Raw genomic sequence first — 25828 nt, 5'->3', positions numbered from 1 at the left:
TAAATTATATTTGCGTACACTATTATTTTGACTGCAAGTTGCAATGTGCTGCGTAATGTGTGGTGTGCATCCCTGTACGATAGGTACATCTTTGTTCCAGCCTTCGTAGGAGTACTGCCGTTAAAATACGAGTAGCAGCAGCTCTTCCTTTTGAGCTGGTAAAGTATTCAGGTTGGCCCTTGCTATGTTAGTCAAGATGACAGTCATTAAAACCGAGAAAGGCCTAAACCAGCTGAGCCCTCAAAATGTCACTTTGAGATTCTCATGCTAGATGGTGAATTCATAGACTGTAAGCAGACTTCTTTCACAGGAGTGGATTTATTTAACGTGACAACTTAAAAGAGATGTTGAAGGTGAAATATTTCATTTGAGCCCAATACATGTGATCTGCATTTTCTTGGATGGTTTTGTTGTTCTAAAGAAATACAGGGCATATGTTGTGTAAACACCAATAGTAATGACATTTATTTTAAAGACCAATTGCTTTCCAAACTTCTTGAGGCTTGATTTTCATAGGCACTGAGGTGAATATAAATCATGTTGAACTCGAATCCCTCTGTGTCAGCATTTATCTAATACAAGTTTATTTGGAGTGTAGTATTTCTGTCTTAAGTTCCTATGCTGTTATATGAGATCTGAGTGGCTTTGTAGACAAAATTACATTGCCATTGACTTGTATTATGACCTTGGCCAAAACACTTAGGGTCAAAATTTCAAAGAAATTTAGACAACCAAAGATGTAGACGGATGAGCTTTTGGATTTTTAAAAAGCACCAATGCATTTTGCTATTCAAATTTATGTGAATCAGGCAGTAGATGCTTTTGAGAATCTCACCAACTCTCTCTCGGCATCTATATGCACCTAAATGTCTTTACAAATCTAGCCACCAGTTACCTGCTTCAGAGAGAATTTCCTGGTAAAATTCTGTATTAAACTGAGACTATAACAGCTATAACTCCAGGTGTAGAGCTTTGAATATCATGATACTGCCCTGACTATAATAATAGTAGTAAGATTTTATAGAAGACAGCAAAGACTACCATGGTATGCATAAAATATAGCAAACATTTATTATTGAGCTACATTTCTTTCCTGATCTGCAAACTATTTTTTTTTTTAATAATAAAAAAAAATCAGAAATAAAAAAAGTTACATGCTTTTGCAGGAGTTGCTTCTCTGGGAAGGCTTTTCCCTCTATAAATACTGCAACCTATTCTACGACTAAGTTAAGAAAACACAGAATGTGGCTTGTTCAGATAATTTTTATCTTCAGATTTCATATTTTAAGGAATATTGTAAATCCCTCTTTGCTGCTTCAGAGGCAGGTTTTTCATTGTAAGTGAATATGAACATGTTCCCAAGAAGGCAATGCTGAACAGTGCCCTAAATATTACATGCTTGCTGGTACGGAATTCTGCAGATCCCGTAGATGCTATTTGCTTGTTGGGTTTTGAAACCTTCATTTAAGGAAACTTCTTATTAATCAGTTAATTTTTCAAATTGACATTTTGTTACCTTTAAAGTTCCAGTTTTCATGACTTTGATTCCAAAACTGCAGAACAGTACTAGCTAGCACTAGCAAGGTGTTTATGACTAGTAATAGCTTCTATTTAGTTGTTAGGGTATTGCTAAACACTCTAGCACAGGGCCAGCATAGCAGTTGTGTTGAGAAGACAGACATGGACAACACAGCTTCTATTCTCTGCCCATTCCAGGATATTTTTTTTAATGTTAATTTTTCTTTCTGTGCTTTCATTCTCCATCTCCAAAAGGAGCCTCAGGGGTGGGGCTGGTAGCACTTGCAAAAACACAAAGATTTTGTGAACGTTGCATCTGGTGGTAATTCTGGTTTCTTCAAACACGGTGCCCTTTGACAGTGCTGCAAGGCTGAGTGAGTGCGAGTGTTAAGGTACATGGTTATTCTTATCCCACTTCGGTTTGCGGGACTTTTATGCTTTTGAGTGAGCACCTCCACTCATCAGGCTCTGGTTTAGGCATGAGTGGCACTAAATTGAGGAGTATTCACTTGGAGGGTTTTTTGTTTGTTTTGATTCTGCTATTGAATGTACGCTAATAATCAATTCAGGACAGCTGCTTGCATGAAACAGATCTTTGTCCTCTTTCATTTCTGTCATGAAATAGCCAAATTATGGAAACCAGCAGTATGGACCAAATAGCCAGTTTCCAAACCAGCCTGGTCAGTACCCCACTCCCAACCCTCCAAGACCCCTTACGTCTCCCAACTATCCTGGACAGAGGATGCCAAGCCAGCAAAACACAGGACAGTACCCTCCTCCAACGGTCAACATGGGGCAGTATTACAAGGTAAGAATTTTTAGATTATCTTGTTGCATTCTGGTAGACATTTATGAATGAAGTCACATTGATGACTTCATAGATACTGCTTTTACGTAATTAAAGGAAAGAGAGAAAAAAGCACAGTGTTTTTACTAATGTTTTGGATATCACAGAATCTAGTCAATCAGCCAAGTTGCATTGTAATTTCAGAGCAGTTCATAAAGAAAATTGAATATTACTGCAGCACATTAAAGGCTTTTACAAGAAAATGTTGGTTTTTCTTCAAATATAGCATGTAAAAAGAAGTACCTAATGGGGTTCAGGTGTAATATTTTCACCTATTCATGGCACCCTGTAAGAATACAACTTTGGAAATTTGTAATAAGCAAGTTCCACATTGCAGCCTCCCACTTTCTGACCTACAGTGGTCACTGTTGGATTAAGCCAGCCCAAACTTAAAACCTGTTCCAGCTGTAGAATTTATTTTTGAACTGAAGTTTGCGTGACTTTCTCCGACCTCTCCCTCCTCTTTTCTCCTTTTTTTCCATCTGTGCTGCTTGTTTTGGGCAAGAATTAGAATTGTTAAAATGTTACCTAAAAGTTGTTTTATGAATACATCTTGGATAAATCTTAGTATTTTCCACACTGAGTTTGTACTGAGGGCCTGCTGAGGTTTGACATCTTTGAAGTGCGCACAAAAGCGATCTGTTGCACACAGGTACTCCAGTGAGTATAACAATGGGGAGGACCATCAATGGTCTGACCTGCTTTTAAAGCATTAGCTGTTGAAGTCTCCAGACTACATTCTGATTTTGAATGTAGGCTGAAAGATCTAAGATGCACATTGGCCTTGAACCGGAATTGTTCCGGTGTGTTTCACACAGAAACCACCGTTGAAAAAAGAGGAATTAAAAAAACCAAACCTTTACTATAGAGCATCTGTTCTAGGCAACCAGGCTGTCCACTGTGGTACCCAAAGGAATGCCTTTTGCATCGTGGCAGCTTTTGCAGTACACTGCCAGGAAGAACACAAGGAGGAAACAGATCCTCAACTACTGTGATTCCAGTGCAGTCACTTCTGCTAAAATAACAGCAGATGATCTGTGTGAAGTTTTTAAGTGACAGATTTTTTTAATATATTTTACATGTGTTTATTTTAGATGGGGTTTAAGTTTTTTGTTTACAGGATAGTTCTAACAGAGAATCTGTGGTCTTTCCAATGCGTCCCCTATTTTGTATTCAAATATCAATCTTTCTGGAAACAGTTAGAAAATAAGAGACGTTGTTAAGAAGGGAGGTTGTCCGGGCTAGGGGAAAAAAATCCAGCTTGCCACAGACAGGACCTGAACCTTTGGATTGTAGTGATTGTGGAGATAGTAACTATGTGTTAAAGAAAAAAGCAAAGATGGTTGGAAATGTAAATGCTTAAGATTTCAGAATGCAGCTCTTATGTACTTTAGAGGATCCTAGGCTAGCAGCATAGCATTTAGATACAGAATCAGATTTGAAGTCCTGATACTTTGGCTGTCTGTGAAGATTTTAATCTTCTGACACTCTCATGTGTATGTGCTTATGGTACACGAGCTATTACAAGAGAGTGCCATGCAATTGCAGTTTTGTTTAACGTCAGCTTCCTTCGCATCATCGTTACTGGTTTATTCTGTTAACTGCAACCATCCCCTTAACTACAAGAAACAAAACCAGTGGTGTTTTAATAGTATAGCTACTATTTATACGTAACTATCCTTTTTCTCTTAGTTTGTCTTGTTCAGCAGCAAACTAAGAACAGAATGAAACTGTAGGTACACAGAATAAAAGACATCCCCTGACCCGCAGAGCTTTCATTCTGAGTAGATGGGTTGGACAGGGGTGGAAGAGGATAGATGGAAGTAAAAAGGACGCAGACATTCTAATTGCGTGTCTTTGGATATTGTTTTTCATGTAGGCTTTTGTGCACTGGGGCTATTTTTGGGAGGAAGCCAAAGAGATACAAAAGGTTGGGTGGGTTGGGGTGGTGTGGAAAAACTGAAGCGAATGGCTGGTTGGTTTCAGAAAGAGAGCATTCAGAGCAACGTGATAAGCCTCTTGGCAGCCTTGCTTGTATCTGGTCATTGCCTGAATTAAGCTGGCTGGTCTGCTGGTTTCAGTTCCTGCTTTGCTCGCCTAGCCTGCCTCTTCCCGAAGGCCTCATGGGACGTCCTGTGGTTTCTTGTCCTTCCGGAGACAGAGGGGCCTGCCTACCTTGTTTGTAGTCTCTGGTGTTTGATAGCAGTACAGTTCACAAGGCTTATTATTCTTATTTTCAGACTGCAGTAACAATGTGATGTTATTTATTTTCTAGCCATCAAGGCCTGTACCTGTGGCAAATTACCCTCATTCACCTGTTCCAGGAAACCCCACGCCACCAATGACTCCAGGGAGCAATATTCCTCCATACCTGTCACCTAACCAGGATGTCAAACCACCATTCCCACCTGACATTAAACCAAATATCAATGCTTTACCACCACCTCCAAGTGAGTAGCAAACAGAATGCCCCCACGGTCATTTATTGTCCCTCTGTTCTCTGCCACACACATTTCAGAGTCTGGAAACTAGCTCCAATTGCTGCTCTGGCAGAGGCTTGGATTGCCAAGTTGTGATAGGTGGCATGCACGGTGCAGGTTCACTAGAGCCAGTGGACAGGAAAGAGAAAGATTGCTATCCGCTCCTAAAATAGAGTATCAGAAAAGTTCTTCCAGGTTAAACTTGTAAGGATTTTACTCCTGAAATATTGCTTTGATACGCTTCCTTAGGATAAAACACTTGATTTTGGGTTGCATTATGTGTGCTTGGTAGGCTTGTTTATTGTATGAACTTTCATTGTGGTCTGCTTTGTTCAAGGGCAAAGCCATTCATTGAACATCACTGCAGAATAGTGTAAAATGTGAATATTTATAGTGGTATCTCTATTGTGATCCATACAGGCTTCTTAAGAATATTCAGTAGTATGCCAAAAATTGATGTATGTTCCTTTCAAAGCCACTCAACGTCACAGCTACATTTGGCTGGGAACAGGGCAGGAATAACAAGATCTCTCTGGCTGTATATTAGCACAAGTTATTTGAGGTTTTGAAGTGACCAATGAACAATAGGAGATGTCATTTACTAGGGAACTGGGAGAACCTTTATGTTTTCTGTAAAATAACTGCTGCTGCATTAGCACTTTGTAACTGGTGTTTGGAGTTCAGGATAGCTGAAAAATGAAGTAGAAGAAGGTGGCCTGCAGTATTATTTGGGCAAGAATACAGCATTTAAAGACATTTGGACTTCATAGATTGGCTGTAAGTTACCACAAAACCTCGTTTTATGAGATCAGATAGTAATTGAATACCAGTGTCTTTGGTCATTGTATAGTTTCAGCTGATGAAACTGTTGGAACTAATTAGGTAATGTTGATCCCAGTTCAAAGTGGGGAAAATAAGCATTATCAGTTTGCCATAATTAAGAGATTTGTTGTCCAGAGTAAGCCTGGAATAATCCAGCAATAAAAAACAGGAATTCTTGCCATGCCTGGTTTCTGTTTGTGGCTGGTATGCTAAGGTCCTAATGTTAAGTGTGGGAGAATAGAAGACTTTGGTTTGCCATCACTATCAGTTTGAGCCCTGTCCCTCGTATCGTTTAGATGATGTAGTTACTTGTGATTTTCTTTTTTGTGTGTATGAACCTGCTAAGTTAGACCCAGTAGCAAATCACTGTTCCATTTGTTACTATTCTGTATAAATATACACATTATTATTGCACTGCAGATGCTAAAGGGAAAGTTCACACTTTCTCTCCCTCTTCGATCCCAGCCAACCACAACGATGAGCTGCGTCTGACGTTTCCTGTGAGAGATGGTGTTGTACTGGAGCCTTTCCGGCTGGAACACAACCTGGCAGTCAGTAACCATGTCTTTCACTTACGGCCAACTGTTCATCAGACGCTGATGTGGAGGTAAGCTCAGCCTTGCTGCGAGGAAGTCTTGCAGAATGGAGGAGTGGGAGGCCAGATGAACTTCATTTAGGTTTGCCATGAACTTCACTTTAAAAATTCTGGCTTAGGTAGGAAAAATGCCCTTTAAACTCACAGATACTCTCAGCTGTCACTTTCCAGAAACAATAGGTTCTAAAGTGCTTCCTGATCTGTGTTGCATCTCCTTGCTGATAGCATCTGGCATGCAGTGTTTGAAAAATCACTGCAACTGTTCCATCCTTTCTGCTCTGGGTGGAACGGGTGTGGGACATGCACGACCGACACCAGTACAAACTTCCATTTGGGAGACTCTGAAGTCCTAGGTGGTTTGTGGCCTGTGAAATGTTAGTTGCAGGAGTAACTATGCAGGGCTGTTACAGTTTATGCTTAAATTAAATGGTGCTAAGTATCTGGTAATGAAAAATAACACACTAATGAAGGACCTGATGTAGAGGGTTGGTAAAATCATTTGGAAAGACAAGTGCTTAAATCCTCCAAACTTTAGAAACTAACTTCTTAAATTCCCCCTCTTCTATGACTCCACAAGTAAGGACAGGTCAGAAATACTGGAGCATAGCTTTCCACGTACAAAAGCTTCTGATTTTCACTTACAGCAAGTACTACTTTCCAGCACAGAGGAATAGTTTTCCTAGGTGGTACTTTCCTGCATTTAATGTAGATCTGCATAAGTGATTCCAGGTTACGTCCTGATTCCACCACGCTCATGGAAGGGCTTTAGATCAAATGACAATCAGAGCCTTAATTTTTTTTATTTGTGTATTTTCAAATACCACGGAATAATTTTGTCTTCTCATTTTGTTTTTCTCAGAAAGCATCTCAGTGTTTATTCTGGCTGCTGATTACATTGTTTGAGCCTGTCTTTGTGCACTGTGGAGGCTGGTTAGTTGCTCAGGATCTTGTATGGAGGCTGTTTCACAGGTGTAGCAGCTGAGATGGTAAAATGCAGCATCCTAAGCAGATTTTCCGTTACTCCTGCCTCACTTTCAGTTTCTTCCCGAGCCTGGACCACATACCCCCTAACCTTAATGGGAGCGATAACTTGTAGCTTCAGCTTTTTTCCCTGTGAGGATCTTCTTCCCGTTCACTGGAATCCACTTGAGACTTCTATTTTCATGGTGTGGAAGGCGTGAGGTGGGCAGAGAAGTGCGCTCTGTTCCCTGCCCTCAGGACAGACTCTGGCTCTAAAGCTGAGGCTTGATGCGGGATGCGGGAGTCCTTGCTGCCACGGTGCCCCCCTACCCCAAGGTAGCCTGGGGGTTGGAAGGGAGGGAGATTGCAGGCAGACCACATCCAATAATTAACACTTAACTTTGAGGTCAGTTATTGCTTACTTGCATTTCATTATTGTGGAGTACTCACAGCAGAGGGAGTTTTGGCAGTTATTTGCCGGTTCTTATTAATAAGTAATCACTACTGGGGATTGTGCTGGCTCATTCAGTAGATTTATAGTGCTGCACTGAGGCATGAGGCTGTTTCTTAATATCTGTTCTTTCTTTCTTCCTTAGCTCACCAAACACATAGCCTTTATTTAAAATTATTTTAATGAAGACTCATAGGTAAACTGTGCTCAGGTCTGCTGTTTTGAAAAGCTTGTTAATAGTGGGGAGAACGGATGTTCCTGTAATGAAGTAATTTCACATTTAACTTAGGGCTGGATGGATTCCAGAAAAATGAATTAGTCACATGTGTGGATGGATTTCAGTTTTATAGAGAATGGTGGAATTGAGCCAATTCTTAATATTTGTCTGCCAGTTAAAATATTCGGCAAAACCTCTCATGTGTACACACATAATGAATAGCAATGCAACTATTTTTCTCCCCGCTGGGAACTTTTCATGGTTACGAGAAACAGAAAGGTTGAAGGCAAGGAAAATGTCGCCTTGAAGCTGGTTCAGTCTTAGCACTGCTCAGTTATTGATAGCATCCCACCGTGGAGACACTGCATGCTAAGAACATGAGAGTCTCCTTAGCTCTGTCATTGCTCTGTGACATTCAGCAGGCCGCCTCAGAGTCCTCGGGAACACACTTAATCTGCTTGGTTTTTATATTAGGGGTACCAAGCCTTGCTTCCCCCTGGGTTTGGGTGACTGCGGTGTCTTCTCCTGAGGTGAGAATCTCCAGTGGATCTTGCAGAGAGAGCTTTCAAAAAATTGTTAATAAAATATTGAAAAAAAGGTCTGGAAAGACTTAATATAGATGATTATCTTGAAAGGTCAGGTGATTTGTATTCTATATCCTTCTTTCTTAAAAAAAAAGTTTTTATCCAGTGCTAAATTTTGATATTTTGAAATCCGGAAAAGACGATGTTAAGTCAGAATTGAAATCTCTGGTTTTGGATAAGGAAAACGGCAGTTGAGGTGAGGATTTCCTGAATGAGCTGTTGCTCATGGATCTTACAAAGATATCTTCCTTCAGGCAAGATGAAGAAATGAGCACCTAGCATAAAAGATAAACATTCAGCTGTCTTTTACTGTCATGAACAGCAGAATCCTGACATTTCAGTTCAGTTCTTCATGTTCTTTTAAATTTCTTCTGCAGATTACTCATTCCTAACACAAGGTTAACATCCATGTATGAAATTGAAGTCATAGTCTCTACCCACTTAATTAGTGATTAACGTAATCTCAGCCTCTTCCTTTTTTGGAGGTGTTATAAAACTAATTTTTGAGGAGCTAAATAGTGTGTGGAAGTTATTATTGGAGAGGTGGGAGGAATTCATGCTCTGAAAGAAGGTCTAAATTGGGTAGATTTAATCCACAGCTGTGTTCATTTGGAATCACAGAAATACAGGGGGTAAAATACAGGGGTCATTTTGTCTTAGTTGATTTACCTGTTCCAAGGCAGGATTAGCTGTACCTGTATTTTGTTTGAGAAGTGTTCATTCAAATCCTCTTTTAAATGCTCTGAAGTAGAGAAGAATCCAGAGTCTTCCCGCACAACCCACTACAGCATATCACTTTCTTGTTCTTAACTCTTAACACACAGGAGAGACCTACCTGATGTTAACATTTTTCTTTCTGCAGGATCATTCCATGGTCTAGTTTTGCAAAGTGGTTTGAGATGTTCCCTTGGAAATGCCTTTATAAGTGTAAAATATTAACAACAACTCTGTGGCATGCTTGCATCATTAATTCATCATGACTTGCTTCTGTTAAGGGCTTTTATAAAGAAAGTATGTTATATCCTTTACTGGCAATAATTCTAGAAGAATAATCTGATTGATAAAGAAAAAGCGTTCCTAGCATCAAAACGACCTCCTTCTGCAATGTTAAAGGAAGATTTATTGGTTGTTGTACAGGTCTGACTTGGAATTACAGTTCAAGTGCTATCACCATGAAGACAGACAAATGAACACAAACTGGCCAGCTTCAGTCCAGGTCAGCGTTAATGCAACCCCACTTACCATCGAACGTGGTGACAACAAGACATCTCATAAACCTCTGCACCTAAAGCACGTCTGCCAGCCAGGAAGAAACACGATTCAAATTACAGTCACAGCATGTTGTTGTGTAAGTACACTGAGCTCTCAAGTGCAGCTGCTGATGCTGAGTTTGCTATTTAGTACAGTTTGCAAATGTTGCCTTAGCTGAAAGAGCCTTAGTCTCATTTTTTTTCATGCATTTTTCTGGTAAGGTGCTTGTTTGATGATGTTGAGACAGTCAGAGTGCTAATATGGAAATTTTTGCTGCTGAATTATTGCAGAATGTAGTGGTGGTGTTCCGATGTCTCTGAAAAGGCTTGTGGTCTAGGGGAGGAAGGGAGTTTGATTTCCTACCTATTTAGCATGTGCCTGTGTAACAAGGCAGCTAAAGTGTATTAATGTAGAAGTAGATTATTGTGATGCAGACTGTTGTCCGGTACTAATTTCATTTACTTAGGGTATTAAACTGTGTTTGGTTTGACATGAGAACATCAACACCATAATCATTGGTGGTGAGGATGATTTTTCAAATAGCTTTTCAGATGAAAAACTCATATTCCATGATGCGGTCTAGACCATGCAACTTTCCCCTTTCTCCTTTTTCATGGTTTAGTTACTCTTGGGGACAAGTACTGTATTTTTAATGCAGACTGTTGCACACATACAGTCTGAGCTTTTGACTGTTCTGTTGTCACTGACAAGAAAGCAAGCTGCTACCTCTCCCAAGGTCGCAGTGTGAGGCACTTTGACAAGAAGCCATCCACCCATTTTGCTTCACTTTCACACTGATGTTTCTCCGCATAATGTCATTTATCTGGTGGCTAAGAGCAGGAGCATCATCGGGTGAATCCACAACGAGCTGTGTGTTGGGGAAGAAGATTCAGTTGGTTCCAGACACATCAGTAGCAAATCGTTTTTGCAACTTCCAACATAGTCGGAGGGCAGGCAGGTAGGCTAGGCTGTGTCAAAGAATCCAGGGTTTTAAAAATAAACCCTGGTGTCAGAGATGAATACATCAGCCGTATGTATTCTGAATATTAAGGAGGGGGAAAATGCAGAAAATATTTGCTTTTTTTAAAGTCCTTGTATACGTTATGCTCCTGAAGCACGGAACAACATACTGCGCAGCGTGCAGAATATCCCTAAGGGAGCGCATGTGCGCAGCAGAGCAGAACCAGCTTTCCTATTTAAGCATCAGGCTCTTATGGAAGCCACATATCCAAGGGAAGAATGCAGCTCTGTTCAGCAGTGTATTTACCCTGTGTGTTTGGTTCTCGTGGTAACAAAATGCGTTCTCTTTCAGTCACACTTGTTCGTGTTGCAGTTAGTACACCGGCCATCAGTTCGCTCTGTACTTCAAGGTCTATTAAAGAAACGCCTCCTCCCAGCAGAACATTGTATCACTAAGAGTGAGTTTTCATTTTGTGTGGATGATGACTTTCCAGAATGTCTATGTTCAGTTGTGATAACTTACCTAAAAGCCCCGTTTAGAATTATTCTTTATTTATTTAGGGCTGCTTTAAGTGCTTATATGGCACTATATTTAGTTGAGGGTATAGCTGATATGCATGCGATGGTTTGTCTGTTCAGGAGAATGTTCTAAATTACACAGAACACATCTACGTGGATAAATTGTCCGTTAAATTGGCCCTTAAAGGTTGAAGTATTGGTCTTTCAGATTTCTACATTAGAATTTGCAGTACACTTGTGTTTTCTCACACATACATATACTTTCTTCCTAAACAGTAAAGAGGAACTTCAGTAGCGTAGCAGCTTCCTCTGGCAACGCAACACTAAATGGAGAAGATGGAGTAGAGCAAACCGCTATTAAAGTGTCTCTGAAGTGTCCGATCACATTCCGGCGGATTCAACTCCCAGCAAGGGGTCACGATTGCAAGCATGTACAAGTGAGTAGATGCCAGTGGCCTGGTAGTAGTCTCTCAGCCATGTGTTGTTACAGTACCTTTAGCTTGGTTATCGTATGAGAGCGCCTAATGAAATGGGATTTCTTTGTGTCTATCAACCTAAATAATTAACTCTCTCTATATATATAATATATGTTTAACGTAGGGGGAGAAAGTAAGCTATTTGGTTTAGTTTTCAGTGCTAGCAGGCTTTGTTCATGGCAGTTTTACTTTTGTCCAACTGATTCAGTTAATACAGTATTTTCACTTGATTTCCTCTTTTTTGTTTGTTTGGTTTGGTTTGGTTTTTTCCTTCTTTGTTTCTTTCTGATACCTAGTGCTTTGATCTGGAATCTTACTTGCAACTGAACTGTGAAAGAGGAACTTGGAGGTGTCCGGTATGCAAGTAAGTGCAACCATGCTACATGAAATGCAGTTGTACACGATTTGACCAAATTCAGATCATATATAAGGTCATGGAGGGGAGAAAAAGGAAGTGCTAGGAAATAAGGTGTATATATTACATTCACCTGATAACATAAAGTCCAATGAGAATTTTTGCAATATTTCATAAATTGAGGGAACGCCCTGGACTATTAGAAATTAAAAACAGGTAACAGATATTTTCTCACAAAATACATCATCTGCAGGCTCTCATTACAGGCTATCAAAGGGTTGTGTGGAGTTCAAAGGAAGCTCAAATATTTACATTGGTAAGACAGATATCTACATAAATGAATAAACTGGGAGTTTGTCTTCCCCTAGATTATGAAGTATAAGCAACTACCAGACAACAACATGCCATGGCAAAAGAACAGATAGTCTATTCTAGAGTTATTTTTGTATAATTTTAATGTTGTAATGCCCAAATTATTGAACTTGAAATATGTAGATACTAAAGTGTTCAGCACCCAGCTGAACATTAAGTAAGGATGCCAAATAACTGTCTCAGGTACTATACTTTGAGTCACATAGATAGGCAGTTAATGACAGTGTTCAAGGAGAGGGGGAATTTTGGAGACTGCAACATTTCCTAGTAATTAGGTAGGAAATGAAGTTGGATCCTCCAAGGTCAAAGTTAACATCAAGTCCAAATTAAAGTGAGAGCAGAAAGCAGGAAGGTTCTAGTCCAGAATAAGGCTGATTTTAAAAAAGGTAAAACATTCCCAAGGAGCAGAAGTTTGGAGTGATTGCTTAAAGGAAAAGAGGGGTACCTTGGCATACTTTCAACCTTATGTTTTGACCAGAGAGCTAGTATACTGCAGAAGAAATGGAACAAAAAGCTTTGAAGTGGTTACAGACTGCCCATTCTTACGTTTAACTGGGCAGAAAGAATCTCAGATCAGGCCTGTTCAGTGTTTGTAGCCTACTGTGCTCAGTCCACAGGGTTACGAGTTTGTTCCAGCCTCAGCTGAGGAGGTAGGGCTCTTTAGCTTAAGCAGCTGTAACAGCTTGTACTTTATCTCTGCAAGTCTCCAGTTCAATCCCTGCTGCGCCAGCCAATGTTAGGAATAAACAGGAGTGGAGATGGTCCATTCTGTCTGCTTCTGTGGACATTGCAGGTTGAGACGAGCTTGTTTCGATGATTATCCATGACTGATACATATCCTAAAGTGCAGGTGCTTTCTCTGAACTATCTGAATCTTTTCTATCTTCTAGATAGAAATTAGGCTAAAAATACCACAAGAATTGGATGTCTTGCTTCTTAATTTATGTATTCATATATCCAGGCCAAAATTTTTGTCCCATTTCTCCAAGTACGAGCACCTTCATTCAGATCTAAGTGCCTACATAACTAAATCATTTCCGTTTTTGTTTTGTTCTGTCCCCATCTGTGCTGATCTTAAGTAAAATAGCTGTAATACTTTCAAATCATATTACTGTGTAGCTCAAAAAAAGAAAGATCCAATCTGAAAAAAAATAGTGCTAGCTGATGTTCACAGGAGAGATCTGCTATGTTTGAAAAGCCTTTAAATTCGCAATATATTTCACTAAAAAAAATTATTTAAAGGATGTGAACAGCTTATGGACACACACAAGTAGATGTATCTTTATCTCATCTATTTGATGTAGAATAGTATTATCCCGGTAATGCAGATGTAGAACTGAAACTGTTTGCCCCAAATCATTCCTAAATTACGTGTGACAGATAGTAAGTTGGTGGATCCCAGTCTGCTGATTTCATCACTAACCTATCCTTCTTCCATCCCTCTTTTACACATGTGTAGCAATATTCTAACATGAAGTTTGGGGGTTTTTTTCCTTTCTAGTAAAACTGCTCTGCTGGAGGGCTTGGAGGTTGACCAGTATATGTGGGGTATTCTGAACGCTATACAAAAGTAAGTGAACTTACTCATTTCTGATATCCAAGACTAAGCAACTAGGAGATATGTTCATGAGTACTGAGATAGTCATGCCAAAGTAGGTCTTAGTGATTGAACTTGAATATTCTGTTTCATGGCTCCTTGGCGGAGCTAGTGATACAGTGAATCAGTTTCCATGTACTTAATAGATGTTGTTTGGGTTATCTCTTGATGGCAGCCTCACCAATGAAGCAGAGGGAAGAGTGAGAATGGAGGATTAAATGCTTTCCTGTATTTACAAGTAGTCCCTCTGATTCACATGTGGCAGACCACATAGATATGTTTGGATTTCATTGTGTGGATAAACACAGAAATGTGCTCTCACAGTTGCCTTTTTTAAAACTTGCTTTCAGCACACACTTGAGGAGTGAAAGATCTTGAGGTTGTATTATACTAGAGCATTTCAGAACATGTGTTACCATGCAGATTCTTATGGAAACTTCAGCAGAATTGATTTAAAAAAAAAAAAAAAATCCATTAATGTGCTAAAATTTTGACATTATTTTACAGCTCAGAGTTTGAAGAAGTTACCATTGATCCAACTTGCAGTTGGAGGCCGGTCCCTATAAAGTCAGATATTCACATCAAAGATGACCCAGATGGCATTCCCTCAAAAAGATTTAAGACCATGAGTCCAAGCCAGATGATCATGCCAAATGTGATGGAGATGATTGCAGCTTTGGGTCCTGGCCCGTCACCTTACCCATCCCTACCCCCTCCTCCAGGGGGCAACAACTCCACTGAATATGGTAACCAAGGTTAGTTTTACAGCTGTGTGCACCCAGGTGGTCACTCTAGAAGTAAGTGGTTCAGTCAGCTTTGTGATTCAGGTATGTCAGTGCTGCTTCTCAGAGAGATGCATAAGGAGAGCAAATTATATGGCTGCAATTCTGAAATTCTGCATCAGTCTTTTAATTCAAGATTCACCTGTTTAGAGGACAATATATTTTAGTAAGGAAATTGGTGCTTGTCATATTTATTGCCATGCAGCCCTCCCTGAATCAACAAACATTGTATGTTACCTTACATATTCATGGCCTGCCACAATATACATCTTTCCTCATTTTTTCTGTCCATTTTCCTTCTGTTCCCTTCTCATTCAAGTGAAGACTCCTAGTGCTACGGAAGTTACGAAGTAGAGAACCTGACCCATTAACGCTGCTACTTGGGCCACTAAGTTTAACTTGTGGCCAGGTGGGTGACATTTGGTAAGCCACCCAGAAAGTGGATGACTTTTAAAGAGATTTTAGCTGCTTTGCAAACACCTTTGCATTAGAAAATTACTTTTGAGTTCCTGTGCCCATGTGCTCCCAGATTGAGAAACAGGGAACTAAATACAGGCAGTGGAGATACGTTTTTGAATGACTGGTATATTGTGAATAACTCAATTATAGTGAAATTCTGAAAATATGAAACCAGAGACTGTTTCTTTTGCAAGTAGTATGATATGACTCAGTTCAGCTTTGGGAATAGACCAACTGTTCACACCATCAGAATCCCCAAATTGATTACAAGGTGATATGTGTGCTTTTTGCAGGCGTTTGAAGAAAAATATAGATTGCATGCAAAATGTGGTTAATTTGCTCCAATGACTGCAAAACTGATGACAGATGATAAAACTTTTTAGGTTTTCAAACAGATGAATGATTACTATAACAAAGCCAAGAGCTCTGAATCACAAATTTTTCACTCGTTTAGTAGGAGTGAAGTGCAGTCAGAGCATGAGAACAGAGCCATCTATTCTTCATCATCTTTCTAGCTCATAATCAGGAACGGACAGTGTAGCCACGTAAAGTGGGGTTTAGGGTTTGGGTAACGATTGCTGCCTAGACTGTTATTTCCCTGCCTTCCCCTGTGGATCCTGTAGCAGAGGTAGCCATGGCTTCTCGGAGCCCTGATTCATCAGTGGCAGGTGAAACCCACTCTCTCCTATTTCCTCTGCGATAGGCATATCAATGCAGAGCACCAGATTATCCTAAATGTCTTTATAGGTCTATCCCTGAGCATGTGGCTCAACTCTTGCCCCAGAGAAGGGCATTCTGCTGCACGGCTGTAACTCCCTGGGCATACTGCCTTGCACCTGCATTCTCCAGCAACACATGCGCTGAAACATAGTGTTAAGAATTAGGTAATGTCCTCTGATTAACAGTACTCTAGAGCAAAGTAGTGGTAGTAGTATTACTACTGTGGTTTATGTTTGTTTATTTGGGTTTGACAGTAAGCATACTGAAGTTTAATTTGCAAATATAACAAGTACTTAGTAATACAAGACCTTATTCCAGCTCTCTGCTATTAAACCTTTCCTGAGAAGCAAGGCAAGACTCACCCAGTCTGCAGATTAACAAAATGAGAATTAGTAAGGCTCTGCAGTATTTACATGATAGATCAAAGTCCTGACTTCCTTGAGAAATTACTCTTACGTGGCTAATGACTTCTATTCCTCTGAGATTAAACTTGTGGTTGTGAAGCTGTGCTAAAGAGCAAATGATGCAGCTACTTCAGTTTGTCAGACTCCCTTCTTGACTTGAACATTTAAAGCTGCTGTACTTCAGCTGACGAACTGCAGGCTCTCCGTGCAAGCTCCAAAGCTATTCTATTATTTCAGAGCTCAGTATCATCCAATTCAGTTGCTTATACGAAATAGCTGAGTGGCTTTAGTTCAGTTTTTGCTGTTCATAGCAAATAAGCCACCAGCGTTGCTATCTCAGTTGGAAGTGTTAACAGAGGGATCTGGACAGAAAAAATACGGAGAGTAAAATCCCTGAATTGGGATACATGCTTGCTTTAGAATTCAAGTGAAGATCACTGGGCTGAGGTGGGACGGATCAAAACATACCGACAGTGGTCATACAGTACTTGTCCTGCAGATCAGCAGGGGACTCCAGGCTTGTTGCTAGATGGTAGATGTGTGGGGGTAAATCCAGATAATTTATTCAGAATTGGTGTGAAATTCTGGTGCTTTGGAGAACATCGTTTCAGGCTGAAGTTAGATGGATTTCAAACATCCACTAGTTTTTCTTTATGAGCATGCATATCCACATGCTGAAGCACAGGCTACAGGCAGCCCGTTTGTAACTCTGAAAATGAGAAGAGGGGAAATTGATGTTGTATTTGCAGACAGTCAAGTGAATTTTATTAGGTGGTGTGGGAGCAAGGAGAATTACATCACAAACCCCCATTAGACATGAAGGCCTCTTCTGCATTATCTTAATGGAAGTTGCCTGTTTATATCGCAGAAGAAGAGGTAAAATAGATGCTGTGCTATGAACTGGTACCGTGGCATCTTCCTGATACAGTTCTGTCAGTTAGCTTACTGAGTGTGTAGAAGCATAGACGTAAGTAACACAGGTGTCCTATAAATAATTTTAGATTTGGGCAGTCAGTGCTTCCGGATGCAAATATTCCATAGAATTTAATATCCCTTTCATTTCTCGACTTGGTTAAGGTTATATGGTACCTGACAGTAGTTTTTCAAAATGTCAGCAGTTTTCAATTAGATACAACATGTACATGAATTGTTACAGCAGTCAGTATTTGAAAGCTGAGTGCCCTTTTTTCCTCCCTGTTCCTGCAGTTCGCTCCAGCAGTGGGGAGCACCGTGTTGTCACGTTCAGCATGGCAGTTGCCCTGTGCTGTGCAGGGAGGATGCCATGCCGCACAGCTTTTACAAGACACTCTGGGAGATCAATGTTGGGAAACAAATAGTTTCTTTCATATCACATCTGTTTCTCTTTTAGGCAACAGTTACCAAGGTCATGGCAATTTTGACTTCCCGCACGGGAATCCCGGTGGCACGTCTATGAATGACTTCATGCATGGGCCACAGCTGTCACATCCCCCAGACATGCCGAGCAGCATGGCAGCTCTCGACAAACCTCTCAGTCACCCCATGCAGGAATCTGTAAGTAATGGTGCTGTGGACCTAGATTTTCCTTTGTTGGGGGTAAGGAGCTCTCATCCATAACGGACTTGCCTGGTGAACTGCTTTTACTTTTTGTGGATTCCTCACTTTGGAAGTTTGTGAAATAGAGTAGTCCTGAGAAATGCCAAAAATGCCATTTTTAGTTTCTGGTCTTTTCGAGTTTTTGGAGAAGCATTTCTGAGCTTTTTGAATTGTCACTTAAGCTTGTTTATCTGAAAGCGACAACCTGGCTTGGTGTGCTTGTATTAATCGTTGTGCTTTGCTCTGACACCTGAAAAAAACTAGATTTCATTTTCTAGGCTAGCAGGGTCCATGAATATCCATCTTCAGCGGACAGCTTGTTACAGCAAGACATTGACTGACTTCAGAGCAGGGACAATATCTTCCCTGGTTTTGTCCCTGAGGGCAAAATTTGCATCAAAGCATTTTGAGGGGGAATTCTACCGAAGTAGCGTGAAAGGCACCTTTAAGCTGTTGGGAATAGGACAAGCCTGTACATTTCAAGGAGAGATGCTGCCACTGGTCTGAGTGTGTATCAGTGTAAGAGACTAAAAGATGGAGGTTCCTCGGGTCTCAGATGGAGAGGCAGAACTGTGCGTTGGAAAAGCAGCTTGCTCAGAGCACTGAGTTTTGTGTACAGAACTTCATATATCTCCAGAAAATGCAGTACTGCAGCAGCTAGGCGATAGAAAAGCTACCGGCAGCATTTAGCTCTTAGGCATGGCTAGTCATCTATTTTAACTCTGTGGGGGGTGTGTATGTATACATCCTTTTATGCTCATTTAAGTTACAGGGCAGGGGCTTTATAGTGTGCTGTTATTGCACAGGAAGGATGTTTAACTTGACAAGTCATCTGTGCCGTGTCTTTAGTGAATACTAGGAAGTACAGTTTCAGAATGTAATGAGGAAATGTGGTAGCAGATGCTCAGCAAAAGCCTACTCAGTCAGTGTCTCCTCTAGCTGGCAGTGGGTTTTCCAAGGAGGATGGTGAGAAATAGGAAGAGAGTAGAGAGAGAGTTCTTAGTATAGCTTGGAGAGAGCCCAAGCAACAAGACTGTCTGCAAAGGAAGAGACCAGAAACCGTAACTACTTTACCACTTTACGGACTAATAAAGGACAGAACAAACATGCTGTAAACTTAATTTTACATTGGCAAATTCCACATACCCAGCTCAAAGAGCAATCTGAATTATCTGCATCAAAACCAACCATACAGTATTAGAATATAGTAGTGAGGGGAAATACAACCAACCTGAACCACTCACAGCTGCTTTCCTTTGAATCAAAGCCACAGGGAATTATTCTTTGCCTCCCATTCCCTGACACCTGCCTCTTGACTTCTTTGCTACAGTAGTTGCCTCAATGAAATTGCTGAAGTGGTAGGATATGAAGTGGTTGAATACGAAAGTGAAGAATCTGTGGCTTTCTGAAAATGGGACTGCTCACAGATGATAGCAAAGGTGAAAGTTGCTCAAGGCTATGCCTGTTCCAGAGCTGTAAGAGGGTATTTGGGCAAGTGTTAATAGATTTTTGGTTCTGTGGGCCAGTGTGTAGCAAATCTGATACTTGCTTATGATAGCTGGCAATTAAAGTAAACCTTTGCCTCACTTCTCCTTCATCTATCATGATACGCAAGCCATGCTGTTTGGAAACGGGAAGAGGCACTAAAGCAGATTCCACCTACTTTGTGTCAATGGCTGATTTTCTCTAATGAGGATCAGTTTTCAGGTCTATTAGCACGAGGGAATTAGATTGACCTTGTCAATGTAGCCACATAGTCTTCAGGCCACATTTGAGGACTGTTAGTGCTCCCACATAGTTTTTTCAGTATTATAAAGTCTCTGCTTTCCTCTTTCCCTCTTTTTCTCTTTCAAAAATGAACTGTTTGTAGCAGACACTCAGGAAAGGCAGCTTTAAAATTACTGCTTTTAGAGAAATGCATGCCATTAACACATTCCTAAATTGTGTAGCTGAATGTCTTTGGACAGACATCTCTGTACGAAAATAACTATAAATCAAATTGTGTAATTGAACTAAGGTTTTAAGATGTTGCCTGTGCTCTTGTCTGGCTTTCTGTCTTTCCTTTTTACACATTCAAGGTGTATTTTCTTTTCATCTACTATTCACTTTGACTGTTTCGTGTTTACAAAGTGAGTCAGGATCAGATGTTTGGTCCTTTTAGATCCAAGGTCTGTCTCTAACTGGAGCTGAATGCTGGTGAGGAAGTTCCTAATTTTCCTGTTATGAAGATTTATGCGGTGGCTCTTATGTAATGGTAGGCAGAGAAAGTTGATTCCTCCAATGTTTGCCCAATGGAAATAGGACTGGGTAACCAGGGCTGGATCATCAGAACTACCTTCTCTCAACACCGCTGTTCTGCTCCTGTGGAAGAAGAAAAAAATCAAGACCTGAAACGTGGCTAGAAGGAATACCTCCTCCCCAGTGTGAAGTGTTGTGAGAACTGTAGAACAGATGCTCCTATGTCAGTGCAAGATTGCTACAAAATAGCTGCCACAATCGCATCATGTTTGTTTTCAGAAATTGTAAACAAGTTTTAGACAAAGGTGAATTCAGAGTTAGCTCTAGCTTAGTGCTTATCGCAGACAGTGTAAGGAGTGGTACATGACTGAGTGATGGATGATCACACTTACGGTTTCATATACACAGTGAGGTGATACGAGCTGGTGTCACTGTAAAAAGTCATCGCTCTTGTTTCTATTTTCACTTTTCCTCTGTCTCACACCAGCACAAGTGTTACTGCAGCCATGAAGTGATCTGGATCCGGGTAGTGATTGAAAATTAATTCAGGGAAGGGGGGGAGTTTAGCTTTGATCCATGTCAATTCCCCAGTTGAGTTCACTGCATGTCTGCAAGGATGCACCCAATGACAAAGGCATGGATGAGAAAAGTGGCCGAGAACAGCAGCAGGGCAGGATGGCATCTTTCAGTGGTTCCGCCAGCTAACCCAGCAAAAGACTTGGTAAAACTATGACCCCAGTAACGGAGAGAGATATAAACCATCGACTTAACCTGCTGATCTTTCTTTTCACTATCAATTTTCTCCTGAGATTAAAGGAATATTGTTCTGCAGCCAGGAGGTCCCGTTGCTCTACCGCTGTACATCTCGGCACTCGTAGAGGTCACTCTTGGGGTTGTAAAGAGTTGTGTTGTTTTGTGCTATTAAGCTGAAGATGCAGTGGTGTCTGCTCTAAGCTTTTCTTTTATAGATTGTAAATGTTTTAAGAGTGCTAAAGTTTACGCTCCTAAAAACATGGAATTACCTTGCTATGTAAACAAAGGCAACTTCGTTAGACTCTGCGTTCATAGTGTGGATTAGTTTTTTTAAAATAAAATTATGGGAGTTGCAGATGCAAGCTGAACGTACCCTAAGTGTATTGCTTAGAATGTTTTTGCACCGTGGCAAACTTATCATTAGTTAGCTGAATGCAAACAGAAAAATGTTGAAGTCCTGAGCATTTTGCTTTCTCACAGGTAGGCTGGTGGAGTCTGTGGCCTAAGTCTGATGGATTTTGAACCTGCGATGGCTGTTTAAGATTCTGGTGGCCCTCAGTCTTACAATGAACAGTTACGCCCTATCCAACAGTTATCTCAGGGCCCAAGATACTGCCTTATCAACTAAATATTTTTTTTTATATATATATATAAAATACTTGCCTATATAAACATAATGTAGAATTTCTAACCTGCTTATTTGTTTTGAAATATCTCTGAGAACATATGAATGCCTCTTCGTTTAAATAATTATTGATATAAACATGCCAGTATGACTCTTGCTTTGTGCATTCAGGGATAAATTTAAAAGACTATTCAAGATCCTGTTTTGGTTTGGTTTTTTTTCTGGAAACTGCTTTCCCACCTTAGCAACACTGTCTTAAATTGCTTTTTACTTTTTGTTATTATTAAGCTTAAGCTTTCTTAATTTCCACACTTTCTGTTGCACATGTCCTTAATGAATGAAGAAGGAAAGAGTACTGTTTGGGTAGACATCTACTTTCACTTGGACTTTTGCAAAGTTTTTAGGCTGCAGATTGATTTACATTAAGATGTGGTCTGTGCACAGATTTTGCACAAGTTTACCCCTAAGGTAACAACAATAACGTTGCAGAATACTTCTCAATTAGTCAAACTGTGACCCTAATAGGGAGAAGAGTGTGTATCAGTGCTTTTTAACAGTTACTTTAAACTCTCATATGGGAAAGAGGCCCAAATGAGGTGTTGCAGATAGGATCCTGCTCGTTTCCACCAACTTTCATACTACCATAGTATTGAAAAGGACTTCCGTGTAGCTGAGTATGACTGTCCCAATGGATCAGTATTCAGGTTTCAGTTTTCATAAGAGTGGTGAAATGTATTTTTTTTAAATGCTTGTTTCTGTAATTTTTTTAAATTTTGTGGGAACATTTTAATGAAGTTTCGTAATAACCTCCCTTTTGCTTTCCAAAACTGAAGACTAAGGTTAAAATAACCTTGCGGTTTACTGTGATATGAAAGGGTCAATGCTGACATAGCATTCTGCTGGTTTCTGTTGGCTTGGCTGGATGAATTTCATGCTGTTGTTGTATGTATCTGTTCTTTTATTTCAGCTCCACTTTGTGGCAATATGTAGCATTCCTCAAAAAATGTTTACATTTTTTGCTTCTCCATATACCCAATTAACATGAGACATCTGATTCTGAAGCATTCAGACTCTTCTTTCTCATGGCACCAAGGTCAAGCCCCAAAGAATCCACTAGATTAAATGCGACATGCAGCAGAAGGAAGAATTGGGCTTGTGCATTTTTGTTGCTTCTCTGTCATGTGAGAAAGCCTTTTCCCCCTTTCTTCCAAATAGGGTTTGGAAGATGCATGTGGTTTGGTAGCTTATTCCCCATGCAAAACATAAAAAATACTAAGCTTTTGCTAGAGAACTTATCCACGGCATGAATACAAAATACAAGTGTGATCATGAGCTTAGTTTAAGCTAATGCATTGTAGTTTGCAGTCAGCAGGTATGCAGCCACCTACAGCAGCTCTGCTGATGGGTGGGGAGCTTGCTAGCTGAGCCGACTTGGTTTTTTGTCAACCATCAGAACCTGTGAATATCAGCGAGGAAAATCTTCAGCCCTTAAAAGGGGTGTTGCATTCTGAAAAGAAAAGGAGGGGAGGAGTGGGAAAAGGCTGGTGTTTGCAAGGTGTCTGTAATGAGCTGAAACACTAATAGGCAGTGGTGTCAGGAAGCTACCCAATAAGGGAGCTGAGCAGAAATGCGTTTCCTCGGTTAATCAGTTTCCTGGCGTGGGCATCATTATTCAACAAATTCTCCATTCGTTCCTGGAATTTTTTAGGGCAAAAGTATCTGCCTCGCTAATGCTGAGCAGCACCCATAAGCCTCCTTCCCTCCTCTTTGGGGTTCGTTATTTTGCATCTTCTGGCGCAGTTTCCCACATCACAAGGAAGCAAACCAACAGCACAAATCCAATGTGTGTATCTCCCCCTTACAGATAACCTTCAAAGAGCTGAAACACTTCCTCCAGCATTGGGATATGGAGTTTTCTTTTCCGATTGCGCTTTTTTATTTCTTTTTTTGGGTCTTTTTGGTTTCTTTGTTGTGTGTGTCTTTTTTTAATTTAAGTTATTTCTTTTTGTTACATGCGGTTACAGAGTCAGGCACCGCGAGCACTGTACCTTGTGGCCTCACTTTCTTTTCCTGCTTTTTTCCTCCTCCGCAGATCCCTCATCCCGGCAGCACTGATCAGTCCCATACTTCCATGCAGCAAGGTTTGCACGTCCCTCACCCCAGCAGCCAGTCAGGGCAGCCATTACATCACAGCGGGCCTCCTACCCAGCAGTCCCGGCAGCCGCCCCCGGCCGCTTCTAGCAACCATCCACACAGTGACCTGACCTTTAATCCCTCCTCAGCCTTAGAGGGTCAGGCTGGTGGACAGGGAGCACCTGACATGCCGGAGCCCTCGCTGGATGTAAGTCTGTGTCATACTATCATCTGCCTGCCATAGCGTGTGCTTCGCATCGCGGCGGGAGGGCCGGGAGGGCGCGGGGACGGGGAGCCGCTTCCACAGCACATGCCATCCTTTCATGCTTTGGTACATGGGTGCAGGTGCCACAGCCGAGGTGACAGGGCGCTCCTGGCTTGCTGGGAGAACGGTTTGAGCGGCTGCGTGGCATGCAGCCATAGCCTCTTCCTAGCACCACGGCAGGCATTTCTTCAGACGGCAGTTCAGGTACCAGGCTGGGAGCCATCTCCTACCTCCCCCCTCATCGCTGGACAGGGGCTCCCGTGTGCTCATCTAGGCCCTGAAGCCATCACAGTGCCTGAATAAGAGGAAGGACGCAGCTGTGCGTGGTTCTGACTGCGGCGGAGCTCTGCCAAGCAAGCTGCACGCTGAGCCCTGCAGCATGCCCTGGCCAGTGGGAGGGGGATCTGTGCTGGCCCACCCCGTGGCACTGTCTCTGCTCCCTGTGGCCAAAAGCATGTGCCATCCATAGCCGCTCGTGCAGGTAGCTCAGCAGCACAAGTTCTTCCTCCTGGTGTGCCACATAGGAAAATGAACAACCAGGACATCTTCTGCCTCCTTAGCCACTATGGGAGACAGCTCACAACTAAACAAAGATAAACCTAGTTTTAAGGCCAAAAGTAATCTTCCGTCTCTTACCATCCATTCAGTGGAGTCGGAAGTGAATTATCTGAGGTCTCTCTCTGGTTAACCACCTACCTCCCGAAATATAAATTCCTTAGCACTAGGATTGGATTTTTGTTTGAGTCGTGCGTTCCCGTATGTATATTTTCTGTCTGTTCTAAAGTCTGCTGCTGCACAGTGTAATTTTCTCAGAGAAATGTGCACCTCTGTGCCTCAGATTATATCTGTATTTACTGTTGCTGTATACTTATGTCTTCCCTGTCACACACGAGCACTGTCCTGGCAGGTAGCCTCGCAGAGGGGAGGGAAGGGGTTAAGGGAGGGATGGATGCTCCAGTTACAGGAACAGTGTCCAGTGAAGTAACTTCTATCTGAACCAGAGTGCTGCTGTTTCACACAACACAGTCACGTGCACATCCTTTGGGAACGATAGTTCGTGTGGCAGTTAGAGTTCGGAACCCTTAAGGACCCCATATAAGCAATATTAATAGGTGAAATAAAAATGTCATTTTTTTCTTCAAATATTTAAGCAACATGAAGTATGCTGTTACGGGTCAGGCACTCATTCCTCGGTGAAAAGCAAAGTAGAAAAACCTGTACATTTATCACAGTACCGTGGTTATCACTGATGGAGGCATGCTGGATTCTTAATGGGAGGCTGAAATTATCTTAGCTAAATGAGGAGGCAAGTGCTGTACAGTGTGGGGAATATAGTTCTTTGGAATACCTGTGAGCTCAATCATGATCAGATGGATTATTTTAATGGGTTTAACTTTCGGTGGCTGTGTTACGGAACCAGGCTGAATAAGGTCCCATGCAGCAAACCAAACAGGGGACTGTACGTGGGCAACTTGGTCCGCTCCCTACTGACACGGTCACATTAATTCTTTAGGACTTCAGTGTGATGCAGGCTTAGGTTTAACCTGGGTTAAAGGATATACCGTGTATAGATACAGACACAGCTGATCTGCATTTACACCTAAGACAGCAAAGGCACTGGTTAGACCTCTCAGGTAGTCACTTCAGGAGCACTGGTGCACCTCTCCAAATTCTGCCTTTAAGTCTAGCGTATTCCCATAGCTTTTGCTCCCATCTCCCTGCGCAGCCCCCGGCGCTCCTCTGAGGTCTTTCTGAGGTCTCTGGTTTTCACACCAGCTGGGCAGGAGGCAGGCTGTGCTGCCTGGCCCCTCTGACCGAGGCAAGCCGAGGTCACCCTCAAGACTTAGAAGACTTCATCTTCAGAGACACT

At 41.4% G+C, this 25828-nt stretch overlaps 1 protein-coding gene across 1 annotated transcript in view; it reads left to right on the top strand.

Moving 5' to 3' along the window:
• The window catches only part of ZMIZ1 (zinc finger MIZ-type containing 1), a 312000-nt gene that overhangs the window by 279962 nt on the left and 6210 nt on the right, over positions 1 to 25828 (top strand). Inside the window, exons 11-21 of the mRNA XM_075154379.1 lie at positions 2144 to 2326; positions 4641 to 4815; positions 6088 to 6274; positions 9612 to 9822; positions 11038 to 11143; positions 11481 to 11641; positions 11977 to 12044; positions 13909 to 13977; positions 14512 to 14759; positions 17739 to 17902; positions 23653 to 23901. Of these exons, the coding sequence (XP_075010480.1) occupies positions 2144 to 2326; positions 4641 to 4815; positions 6088 to 6274; positions 9612 to 9822; positions 11038 to 11143; positions 11481 to 11641; positions 11977 to 12044; positions 13909 to 13977; positions 14512 to 14759; positions 17739 to 17902; positions 23653 to 23901 (1821 nt within the window). The remainder of the gene's footprint in view (positions 1 to 2143; positions 2327 to 4640; positions 4816 to 6087; positions 6275 to 9611; positions 9823 to 11037; positions 11144 to 11480; positions 11642 to 11976; positions 12045 to 13908; positions 13978 to 14511; positions 14760 to 17738; positions 17903 to 23652; positions 23902 to 25828) is intronic.

Source organism: Calonectris borealis, chromosome 7, assembly GCF_964195595.1.
Source record: "Calonectris borealis chromosome 7, bCalBor7.hap1.2, whole genome shotgun sequence".
NCBI lineage: Eukaryota > Metazoa > Chordata > Aves > Procellariiformes > Procellariidae > Calonectris > Calonectris borealis.
This window is presented reverse-complemented; position numbering and strand designations above follow the sequence as displayed.